General features: G+C 46.9%; 4 protein-coding genes across 4 annotated transcripts; 1 reads left to right on the forward strand and 3 right to left on the reverse strand.

The window, feature by feature from the left end:
* Positions 1 to 318: 318 nt before the first annotated feature.
* On the reverse strand, positions 319 to 1,740 carry DFL_003098 (uncharacterized protein; the record flags this gene model as incomplete). Its single annotated transcript, XM_067631986.1, has 2 exons — positions 319 to 1,151; positions 1,476 to 1,740. 2 exons carry the CDS (start codon positions 1,738 to 1,740, stop codon positions 319 to 321), a joined length of 1,098 nt encoding a protein of 365 aa, XP_067494478.1.
* Positions 1,741 to 3,385: 1,645 nt separating this feature from the next.
* DFL_003099 (uncharacterized protein) lies at positions 3,386 to 4,906 on the reverse strand (the record flags this gene model as incomplete). Its single annotated transcript, XM_067631987.1, has 1 exon — positions 3,386 to 4,906. One exon carries the CDS (start codon positions 4,904 to 4,906, stop codon positions 3,386 to 3,388), a length of 1,521 nt encoding a protein of 506 aa, XP_067494479.1.
* Positions 4,907 to 7,333: 2,427 nt separating this feature from the next.
* DFL_003100 (uncharacterized protein) lies at positions 7,334 to 9,163 on the forward strand (the record flags this gene model as incomplete). Its single annotated transcript, XM_067631990.1, has 2 exons — positions 7,334 to 8,119; positions 8,276 to 9,163. The coding sequence occupies 2 exons, from the start codon at positions 7,334 to 7,336 to the stop codon at positions 9,161 to 9,163; spliced, it is 1,674 nt and encodes a 557-aa protein (XP_067494480.1).
* A 928-nt stretch (positions 9,164 to 10,091) lies between these two features.
* On the reverse strand, positions 10,092 to 10,736 carry DFL_003101 (uncharacterized protein; the record flags this gene model as incomplete). The annotated part of the gene is made up of 3 exons (XM_067631991.1): positions 10,092 to 10,355; positions 10,411 to 10,635; positions 10,698 to 10,736. The coding sequence occupies 3 exons, from the start codon at positions 10,734 to 10,736 to the stop codon at positions 10,092 to 10,094; spliced, it is 528 nt and encodes a 175-aa protein (XP_067494481.1).
* Between the last annotated feature and the right edge of the window lie 1,545 nt (positions 10,737 to 12,281).

The raw sequence follows: 12,281 nt of genomic DNA on the forward strand, positions 1-12,281 counted from the left end.
CTCTCCTTCCTCACAAAAGTCACTACGACCATACAGGAGGCTTATATTCACGTTACGAATTCAAGATTGGGCAACATCCCTATTATCGAAGGATACATATGGTGAGCTATCTGAATATCCATAAAATAAACCATGAAACAACGAGACCGACAAGAGTTTTAAAGATGCGAGGATGCGGTAGAGATAATACCACTACTTCAATCTCAACGGCCGGATGGAATCGATGCTTCGTTAAACTCTGCGCAAGCATAGAAACAGAATCTAGGGTGTTTTCTATAGATTCGAGGTCTCTAAGAGCGATTCCGAATCCACGATAGTCTACTGAACAGGACACCACTCCCACATTTGCGCAAACCTATGATTATGATACTTGAAAATATGCTCCGCCAACCCCTGCCTCGAATACGCCGTCTCACTCAAGGTATGCAAATGGTCATCAGTCACCGCCGACTCCCCAGCTCCATCGAGCAACCCACTCCTACAAAAGCAACACCAAGTAAACCTCCCCAGACACGTTCTAGCTCTAAACCCTTTCTCCGGGTGGTCTGAAACATAATCTTTTATCCACCTTGATAGGAGTAATGGTTTCTTTGTGGAAGGATAGAATGAAGACGTGACGACGTTGTTACCGAGAAGTTCGTAAAGAATGTCACCGGTTGAAACTGCAGTTTCGGCGCTGAGGACTTTGTAGGGGCTGCTGCGAAAGCACGTTAGGCGGACCACATTTGTGTAAAACATTTCGTAAAGATCTCGGGGGTATCGAGAGCGAAAGTGGGTGGTGGGATCTGAAACGATTTCTAGAAATCGCATTTCGATGAAGTGTCTGAATTGTGATGGGGACTTCAGCGTATGAAAATCCGTGTAGAGTCTTGTGTAAAAGTCGGTTAGGAAGTTTGTGAGGAGGACGATCGAGATGCCGAGTTCTTGGAGCTTGGAGAGGCGGAAGTTCCATTTTGAAAGGAAGCGATGGTCGGGTTGGCAGGAGGTTTTGAAGGTTGGGAGGGAGGGAATGCATTTTTCTTCGATTATTTGAACGGCGTGAGGGATTCGGATCAAAGGCCGGTGGAAACAAGGGTTATGAGATGAGCAGGTAGCTTTGAGGTTTTCTGGGAAATCTATCTCTGGATACTTTGTGCGAGTGTGGTGCCAATCTATCGTTATATATGTCATTAGAGCGGCCTTTCCGCAAAACCCTTATAAAATAATGGGGGCTTCTGTCTCCATACCCCAAAAGATCTGCTTCTTACACTCCCAACATAGTGACTTGTAGAATATACCCGAGATCCTTATATCGCAATTCTTCCCCTGAGAAAGGCATACCTGACAACCCTTAAGTTTTCCCGCCAAATGATCCAAAACGACAGAGTAGTAATTAGTCCTTCGATTGAACCGCTTATACTTCACAACTTTATTTTTTAACGTCTGAAACCAAAAATATCGATTTTGGGGGCCGAGCTGGGTACGAAGCGTTTTACAGGCACACGCGAGGTTTATGGCATCTCCTGGTGCTGGGAGAAGTTCGGCTGCGGTTTGGAGGATCTCGAGGGGGAGTTTTAGGATATATGGATGTCCTTCGTAGATAGTATTATTATGTGAGAGGCTAGAGATACTAGTACCAGAGCTAGGCTTTTGGTGGCAGACGAGACCGTTAGATGGCCAACGGTTTGGAGAGCTCATGAACACCTGTTGGAGTTCCCTAGATACTCTTTCGAGTTTGTTGAGAGGGGGCGTGGGAGTCATGTCTGCCACGCTGCGATCTAGTAGATGCTAGGCGGTTTCGAGAGTACCTGTTCCAAGTAACTTTAATTCGAGATATGATCCTAGAGAGAAATGTGGAAAAGGTGGGTGGGCGATGTTCGAGGGAAGTCTACGAGGGAAGATTTAAGTGGAATGAATAGTTCTAGGAAAGGTATTCTAGAAAGTCCCAGATAGGATGGCATTTTGAAGGGAATTATATTCTATGGAAGTTGTAAAACCTATAAAGCTCTCGTATGTATATGAAAGTGTATAGCCAAGCAGACAATGAGAAAGCTTTTTGAGGGAGGAGTTTCGGGACAATTGTTGCATTTTTGAAACAACGGTTGAGAAATGCGTTGTTTGGCTTTCTACAGGAAATATTGTGAATCGAGATCCACGGATGGCTGGAAGATCATGAAAAATGCGCCAAAAATCATGCTTTGGTGCTAAATAGGTTACGTAGTGGCGGGCGTAAGGGATATATGTTCTATCCGATAGTCTTCATTCTTCACATCACCAGAATACCATCGCCAGTCTGCCGAATGCAAAATATCTTCGACTTCACATCATCAGAGTATAGGTATCCTCTCTTAGGTACAGAGTATAAACAATACAATGTCAAGAGCTTCCATCTCTAGAGCCCGAGGCTTCGGCATCTAAGCCTCAACCGGAACTTCCAGAATCTGAGCCAGATCCAGAGCCGGAGCTTGATTTTCCTTGGCCGGATAGTTCGGTCCCTTAGGGTCCCGAAGACAGATCACAGCAAACAAACCCACAGATTCGACAGCCAGTACCCCAACAGACATCATTTGCCTCCTATCGATTAGGATCCAAATTGACGTATCAAATAGTTCAAGAAGACGATGATTAACATATATTAGTTGAACAATGCATCAAGCAGCAGCATTCAATCGCGAACCAGTGTTAGCAGTAAAAGAAGTAGCGGCAGAAGCTCTTCCTTGAGGGACGATGAAGACGAACCCGGGGAGAGAACAGTGAGGTAAGGAGGGGTAGGTCTAGAAGGAATGCTATGGGTGACTCAAGGTCGAGGGGTTCTTCACCGGATTGGTTGGCTAGAACTGGATTACCTGGTGGGGATTGGTTGGCTAGCACTTCTACACAGGTGAAGAGGGGGATACCAAATTTCTTGGGGGGTTCGTCGAGTTTGCCTACGGGTTCGAGGGGTAGGGTGAGAGAAGGGTGAGTGGGGGGGCGACGGGGTTGAGTAGAATGCCTGTTTAACTTACGTTTTATGCTTTACATTGGGGTGATTGGAAGTAGGTGTCTTCGAAGGGTTTGAGGTCTATCGGCATAGCCCCGGGGCCAATATTGGCACTTGATGAGAGGAAGGCTTTGGTATTAATTGGAAGTCTACGTTTAGTTTCTGTTATTCTGGGGTTTGTTTCTACGAGGTATGGATAGAAGAGAAAACAGAGTACGAAATAGACAGTACGCATTCGTCATTAGAAGTTAGAAGTTAGAAGTTTCCATCCATTAAAATTTAATTCGTTCATTAAGTCGTTATGGATATCTATCTATCTATCTATCTATATAGCTATATATGTGTGATATTTACAAACGGAAGGGGAAGGGGACGGAATAACCCCTCCCCCACACGCAGAAACACCAGCAATAAAAACGCTGGGCTTTAAGCCCCGAGAGAGAGGAGGGAAACCGGATTGCTCCCATTTTTTGGAACCGCTTGCTTTGCAGGCGAAGCTTGCGGGGTGGCGGCGGGAGCTAGGGCCGTGGGAACGTTTTCATTGTCCTCACCGGTGGGTCGACCCCTGACGAGTCGAACCCTGGTATGTCGGACCCTCAACTGCTTCGGCCTGGTAGTATGGACCCTTGGTGGCGGCTTGGGGGCACCAACCCTGGTGGTGGTGGGTTGCCCAACATGTTCGGTATATTGGGTTTCCCCAACGTTGGCACTAAAACTTGGGTTTGGGTTCGGGTTGGTGCGGGAATTCATTGCAACTCTGCGAGCTGCGGCTCTTGCCATTCTGGCACGATTTGCCGGTCCTGTTGCCTTCTTCTTCGGACGGGGTTGGAGTTCTACCTCCAATGCCTTTTTTCGTCGGTATTCCTCTGCAGCTTCTCTTATGGCTACATTGGTTGGGGAAGACGAAGGAGTTCCGATTTGGATTGGCGGGATGATAGCGTTATTTGAGACCGATAAGTAGAGGACCCCGAGGACGGGGGATTGGATTTTTGGGATGTCGGTGTAATGGTATGAGGCGCCCGGTATGGGGATTGGGATGGGCCGAAAGTGGATGTAGGAGGAATCCTCGGTGTCTTTTGTAAAATCGGTAGAAGGGCTTGATGGTATGGGTGGGACGCACCAATCGCTGCGATCAACTTCAACTGGAGAAGGAGGTAGGAATGGGATGAATGGGGGTGGTGTCTCTGGTTGGGCTTCCAGTCCTGGGGAGGGCTGTGGAGTTGGAGTCGGAACTCGCTGCTTTCGTTTACGGAAGATGTTGAAGTTGAGGGACATTCCCCAGAACTTTGGCGAACGTTTACTGGCGGTGTCTGTTTGAGCAGTTTCTTGACGGGGGGCGGTCGACTCAATTATCATGGCGGCGGCACTCTGTGCCTCTATATCTTCAACAGGAGAGGTGAAGGTGTCGCCGATTGTCATATCTTTGAGTTGCCGAAGCTTCATGTTGGTCAAGTTGAGGATTTCCTGGTAGATGTTGGAACTGGTGTATGTCGACACATCGTTGAAAGTTCGCCATTGCCCACGGATATCTGGGTTGATACTCTCAAGGCGGATGAGACTTTGGGCAAGACAATCTATTGTCTCTTTAAGCGGACCGGGGACCTCATGAAGGTGGTCTGGGATAATGCATTTCATAGTTTGAAGTAGACCGCTCATGTGGAGTCTGATATCTGCGATTTGCCGTTTATCGTGTGTCATCCTTGGCCACGCGGTTGGGCGGACCCTCCACATGATGGATTGGTATTCTTCTATTGCGACGATTAGAGAACGGGCTGTGGTTCTGCCGATCCCGAGGCTGCGGATGGGTTTTGGAGGACGGCCGACAGGGAAATTGGGATTATCGAGGGATGGATTGTTCGGATAGAGACAGCTTGCGCGAGCTGGGAATGGGTACCAGTCTCGAATTGTGTCTGCGAATCGAGCAGGCGATTCGAAGAGGTAGGCCATTGTGATAGATAGATGGTCTTTCTGGTGAATGGACGGTTGGATTTTGTTCTTGGAAGGCTGGAAGGTGGTTAGGAGGTGATGTTGGTGATTGACTGAGGGAAGTGAGGGTGTGAGGGGGTAACTTACTTGTGTGTTTAATGACGGGGGATTATTGGAATATTGCCAGCTCGTGCGAGAGTGATGCCAGCAGAGGGGATGCACTGATAAACCGGGAACTGAAGCTTGTCAATGGATTGAATATTCTTTCAGACGCATAATCAATCGGGATTGAAGCAATTGAGGTGACTTCGTGATCGCTGTGACGATGGTGATGCTGTGGCGATGGGAGATGAGGTTGGTGATGAAGAGATGAAGTGAGAAGGTGAGGTTGGTTGTTGGTGGAGGAGAGACGAGGAGGAGGAGATTGGGGAAGAAAGCCGTTGCTGGATCTTGTAAACCTAAAATTCTGGTTTATGGCACAACCATACCATTATACATACGACAAATCTCCCATACCCTCCCTTTTTTATTTTATCTCCCTACCGACAATGCACAATGTCACCAGCATCACCAACCTGTCGACACCTCGATAAATCCTCCTATCGACCTCGAGGACCTATCCCTCATGCCACAGCACCACTATTATCTTATACATTCAGAATGTAAGACTTATATCCAAAAGAAACAATGCTGGACGACTAGAAGACATACATACCTATAATACTCCTTCTACCGAAAGCATCTGCCATTGGATACTATTCATTCCGTTTCCTCGGCTCTATGAAGCTAACAGATGACTTACGCACACAACGAAGCAGCATTAGTGGCAACATCCTCTGGTTGAAACGATTTGGGGGTAAAACGATACCACTCACGATAATTCCACGGTTCGAGAGTCTCACCAGAGACATACACCCAGTCAGAAAGCTACACCCAGTCAACAGTATAGAAAACAATGCTGGGACCCTTGATCGGTTTAAATACTTGACTAGCCGACTCAGAATCTATCGACTTGGGTCGGACAGTTCTAGTGATACGAGTACACGGCTTGGGAATGTCCAACTATGGTGGATGATGAAAGATGATGGAGAGTGATAAAGAGGAGGGGAAGAATGATGAATAGATGATAGAGCCTCTTAAATATTCCTCCAGAATTGCTGAAGCTCAGTTCCTAGCCTCGGCATCCATCAAGCGATACCATCACAACATCACTATCGACAGATTTCACTCAAACAAAATGCAACAAAGTTACAATACAAGCGTGGAGGAGTCCGATAAATCACAATACAAGTATCAGATTTGCAAATATATACAAAGTTAGGTCCTTTTTATCAAATCCTTCAGTCTAGGCTTTCTTTTGACAAAAACCAGTCCATCCTTCTCTACAGATAGGATCACGGCACTAACAAAACGAAGCCGTCAAAGTCCAAGATTTCCTCTTTCGGCGATTGCCGAATTTGGCGAGATAAGCGAAATGACACATAGACAACACATGACATGGACCGTCGATGCCAAGACTTGAGGTCATGATCGGAGAGCATGGCAACAGGGTTCACAACATGCCAATGACGACGGTAAACACAACCTCATCAAAACTCAGTCGGAAGAGCATTAGCAGCATATCTTGGATATCATCAACTACGAGGAGCCTATTATTGTCTTACCAGATACTGTCCATCTATCAACAGATGATTATTATGATTGTGCAGCCAAAGGGCAAGCTTGATATTAGCTTCATCAAATCAGCCGCACGCTCTCTTTGCAGACGCTCCGGCAATGGTATTCTGCGATAACAACAGGGTACTCTACGAGGTAAGAGTGAGAAATACTCTGCAGTATTAAAATCAGTCATCAAAGATTCATTTTGTATGGTCTGGCCAGCCTGGCGGCTTGCTGGAGTATTGCTGCTTCCCCCGAGTACTCCATGGGCATATATTTCGTCTATCTCCCAACCCAATTTTACTGTCAGAGCCATAGCTATATAATATATAGAATGGTATAGAATAGAACAGTGATGGAATCCATACATGGTCTAGTCTCTTGTAGCAATACAGTCTTGCTGAGATGTGCCTGGTTCCCTTTATCCTCGTGGAGTGGGCTTTCTGTATGTGTAGACAGGAGAAAGTGGAAACAAATGTCCTGCAAACTACAACCGTCAACGCTCCACCTAGCATCGCCACCACTTCGATGAACTTCCAACATCATCATCTTTCCTTACCACGTCTATCAATATAACGCTCCCTCGTAGTGGATTTACGCCCTCCGCATCTGCGTAGAGACATTTGCCATCTCGTATATCACTTAGACTTGTTACATTGGTTCTTTGTCTCTTTAGTCTTTCTCCTTTTCTTCTTCTTCATCACCAAGCCGTATAATCGAACTAGATTCATCCATCATCATCGATAAACCATCCATCCATCAATCGAGACGGACTTTCTACATTCAAAGATGCCGGGCCCTCAAGGCGTCCCGCGCATGCAAGGCGGCGGCGGCGGGCTCTACATCAACCACGGCCGAGGCGGTAACAATGCTGCTCGAGGCAGCAATCGCCGACGACGTCCCAACAATCAACAAGGACAACAGCAAGAATCCAAGTACACCCAAACTAACGGGTTTGAAGAGGATGATGAGTTTCAGCCAAAGCTTCCAAGCGATACTGCTCCTGCCTTCCGCTTTGTTGAAAGAAGAGGTAGAAGGAATAAGGGAGGTGCTAGGAACGCTGGACCTGGAGGACAGCATAACCATCATCACAGCGGCCAAGGAGGTGGACGTCATCAAATTAAGGATCCACCACAGCTCAAAGCTCTGGCTCCACAGCCAGCAGTTAAGCCAGCCACTAGTTTGTCCTCCAACCTTCAGGAAGACATCACTCCGAAGACTATTCGCATTGTTTCTGCTTCTTCCAAGCCAGAGACCTCCGATGAGTCACTCAACGCCGATACATGTTTCTCTGGTAGCTCTCTTGTTGAGAAGACTCCGTTTCAAGAAGCTAGATCCACCCCGCCTACTCTGCCGGAGCCGGTCGAAGCAAGGAGCAAACCTCAACTTGAGGCAGGTCAAGACACGGTCACCGATGACACTAGCGTTGGTGAAGAGGAAGGAGGAGTTCCTGTCTCCTGGACCATGGCCTCCGACGCTCAATCCGAGACTCCAGTTGCCACCGCAGCTGAGAAGCTCACAACTGAAGAGCCAAAGAAGATCTCCATCCGCGAGCTGCTCGACACCAGCGACATCGTCGAGCCGATGACGATGCCTTAGCCTCCATTCCTTCCGACAATCTTGATTGACTCATCCACTCCGGCCAATAATAAACCATCCGGTGTTTTCTCCTCTCCGCTAACGATCACGAAAACTCCCTTCAATCCTAACAACCCGGAAAACGCAACTCAGGAATTAACTCCCCACGAACGCTTCCTCAAGTTATCAGACGTTACGTCACGATACCTCACCGAGCATCTCGGCAAAATTAACTATAATCCCGACTTGTCTCGTCGTCTTAAGTCAGACTTGGAGGTAATCGAGTCCGCCTACAACACCCTTCGATTCGACCGTTCTCTCAATCCCAACCGCATCCTCTGGCACACACTCATTGGTCTTAAGAAAGCGATCGAACTCCGTAACAACGATGCCAAAATCGTAGGTGCGTTGAAGGAGATGTCGCAGACTTATGATACCGTCCGCCATCAAGCACTTCATGAACGTCGTTTCGATGGCGATCAGCTGTTTAACTTTGAGGCTGGGAATGCTGCGGCTGCGGCTACTGCTGGGAAATGGCGCATGGATAACAGTGGTGTTCAGGCTGTCGCCAAAGCTGGAGAAAATTTGATGGATACTCTCAAGTGGAATATCCGAGGTGGTGATACGAATGTTGGGCTTTACGGGGGAAATGGTAATGCCGGGTGTGCTGTTATGCGGTTTGGGAATCCTGGATTGGGTGCTCCAAACCTTGGAAGTACTGGATTTGGCACTACTACTGGATTAGGAAGCACTACTGGCTTTGGGACTACGACTACTACTGACTTGGGAAATACGGGCTTTGCCACTACTACTAGTTCTAGCACTTCTGGTTTTAGCACTGTCGGCTTTAGCACTTTCGGCTTCAATCCTGCCGCTGTCGATATCACCGGCTTTGGAACTCCGAATTTCAAAGCCCCGAGCTTCAGAAGGGCTGCTGCTCCTATTACACCGTGGGGTCCTGGACGTGGTGACAACTTTTTGACTCTAACAAAGCCTGGTGTTCCGCCTCAGTATGGGATTATCGGGGGCCATTTGAAATGAAAAAGCAGACCGGTATCCTATTTTTTGTAAATACTTCAGTACAATGGTTTTTTATTTATTCGGGGTTGCAGGTGTAGTAAAATTGAAAGGTCTGGTCGACGTACCTCCCCTTTTTTCTGTTTACTTTCCTCTGCTGGGGTGCTTAGCCTTTTTTTTTCAATGGTGGTGTTTTGTTTTATTTCATTTCCTTTGTCGATATCTCTCCTTTTTTTCTCCTTTTTTTTCTGTGCTAGTGATAGCAAACCGTCTAAGCACACATGTGGCTGGAAACGGTAGCTTGTGTTCCAGCCAGAATTTATCCATGCAAGATCAAAACCATACCCATCATAGATCGATGGAGGACGTTCGGGTAGAGACGAGATATCTAGGATAACACTGACAGGAAGCTCCGATCGATCATTTCGATGGTCGTGGAGCTGGAGCGGGGAAAAATACAGAATGAATCATATTCATTTTGTACGCACGGTTCAATTCTTATGGGATATGCTAGAGTATGCGATGTAAAAGCAGCTGTAGAAGCTTGATTGATAAAGTAGGTTATGTCCTCTTTGCACCTATCTAGGTGTCTACGAGGGTCTAAACGGTATGTATATCGATACCGATGCCGGGGTCATAACCCGGATAAAAGACCATCGAGAGCTACAAGTTAGCTCGATGCCCAAAGTCCCCAAGCCTAGGGAAGAAATAAATAAAAAACTCCAAAAACTCCAAGCCAATCACAAGATCCGTAGCCCCTGTAGCCGCTAATAGAAAAAATAAAAGAATAAATCCGAAGAGAAGAAAAAAGTCCACCCAAGAAGGTAAATGTCGTAAGCATCATGAGAAAAGAATATATATAAGAAAAAGAAAAAGAAACCGCAGCCCCCCATATCCACACACACCCCACTTTCCATACTAAACAGGTAGAATTAAATATAATATTCCAACTCTACCACTTGGCAGGCTGCGGAGCCTTCTTCCTCTGCGCCGCCAAAATCATAGCAACACCCGAAATAACAAACGTCATTCCGATGAGAAACTCAAAGGTAGTGATTGCGAAAGCCATCTGACAGCGAGATTCGAAGGGTGTATTCCTATAAACGAAGTTTTGACCGTTAACGACGATGTATCCGCCGTTTACTAATGCGTTTGTTTCGCGCCAGAGTTTGTTGCTGCAGGAGTTTATGCCGGGGCCGAGGGAGACGGCTGTTGCCTGTTGGTGAAGTAATTAGAAATGTGTTGTGTAGGGAATACTTGGGGGAACTTACGACACCACCAGCGAATTGAACGAGTGCTACTACAAAATCGAGAGATCCTACGATCTTTGATTGTCGCAGGACACTGAAGATTTGGGAAAAGACGCCAAAGATGGCCATGAATAGGCCAAAGGAACCGAGAAAGATTGAGAATTTGGTGACTACTGGGCTGTCGCCGGCGCGTTGGCCTAGCATTAGGACGACGGAGAGGGAGAGAATTATGGCGGAGAAGATGAGCTGTTGTTTACAAGGTTAGTTTTGGGGGTATTTTTTTTTAGGGGATTGAGGTATTGGCTAACCTGCGTGAATCGCAGAAGAACTGTGAGGCACGGATTCATGATGTTTTTGGAGTTCGACGAATCAATAGCTCGAGCTCTATGACGGGGTTTGAGGGGACCTTGCCGTGCGGTCGCTAAGGATCTTAGCCCAGAGGAAGATGAAACCGCTTATCGAATGCTGGGGAAAGCTTCTTTTGCTGTGCCAGATTCTTTTCCGAGATATCCGAAATTCCTTCTTTTGTCGAGAATATCGGCCAATGCAAACTGTCGAGGAAGAGCTTGGTGAGGAAGTCCCTTTGGTAGCTTCGAAGAAGGGGGCGTCTACTGAAACTTTTTTTCCTGCAGGCAGGAGGAGGAAGGAACGGAAGGGGAGATGCGGACATCACGGGATTTATGTACTGGTGCTACTACGACCGATGGTCACGATATGCACTGGAACGGCTGAGATTCTTTCTCCGCTTTTCTTGCTTGGCTTCAAGCTTACAGTGTATGCGCACGGTTGATAAGATAACTTTGTTAGCCTTAACGAGAACAATGCAGCCTATTGTTCTTTCTCTTTCCAATTCGCACATCAAAAACTGCAAGATTGATCCAACAATTCTAACAAAGACAGCGTGACTGATCCGATGGGTGGGCTTCTGGGCCGGTTCAGAATGGGTGTGAGGGAGTTTTTGGAGCAATGAGAGATGGTCGTTTAGCGCCCGATTTTGATCTTCTTCCCGTCCCCTTCGGCCTTGTTGGTTTGGGATTGGATGGTGCTGTGGGGAATGGGAATTGAGGATGCCGATTGGTTGGTGCGGAATACCACGTTCCAACGCGATGGGCGGGATGGAGGGGGGGTTAAGGCTGGGTTTGTTTGCTAGCTAGGAAAGATCTCAAGATCTTAGGAGGGCGGTATAGTTTGGCTGGGATATGGATCGTTTTGAAGGCGCTTTGGAGGGATATTGTCATTGTGGTATGATGATTAATGGTTTTTCCGTTATAAAGACATCAGTTCTGTTTTTTTATCGGGTTGTCTCCTTCGCAGCTCACCGGGGCGGTTATGATATGTGAGAATACGGTATTTGAATGGGGAGTATGATCGTTCGCTTTCCCGTCAACTCACGGATTAGGGCCTCTAGGCCGCTATTAGATTTCTACATTTCGGATGCTCTAGTTAATTCAGATTAGGGTTTCCCTTGTGGGACAAATGCATATGGCATTGTGGACTGTGCTTTCGGAGATTTGATGCTCGTTGTATTTAGAAACGATGTTTCTTGATTTGTTTCGTCCATAAACTTTACCTCTGCAGACTAATGTTTATGTGAATATGGAAATAATCATATGATAGTCGCAATTGTTAGCCCCAGGGTCCTGATCTCAAACAGATTTTAGCTATTATTCTCGAAGATATCCCGACAGGGATACAAAGGTACTAAGCCAGGGATATGACCTGTTAACAGCGCCTACCAACAGTTAGTCAGCAGGAACGATGTGGGTGCCGACGAATGGGGTGCTGATGCATCAATGGCGCGTGCACCGCATTCAATAGGCGAGGATGTTGGCCACATTGGGTCGATTGCTATTATTTTTTCACATATGCGCATCCGGCTAGTCTTCACGACT

The sequence above is a fragment of the Arthrobotrys flagrans genome (assembly GCF_004000055.1).
Source record: "Arthrobotrys flagrans strain CBS H-5679 chromosome Unknown unitig_3, whole genome shotgun sequence".
Classification (NCBI taxonomy): domain Eukaryota; kingdom Fungi; phylum Ascomycota; class Orbiliomycetes; order Orbiliales; family Orbiliaceae; genus Arthrobotrys; species Arthrobotrys flagrans.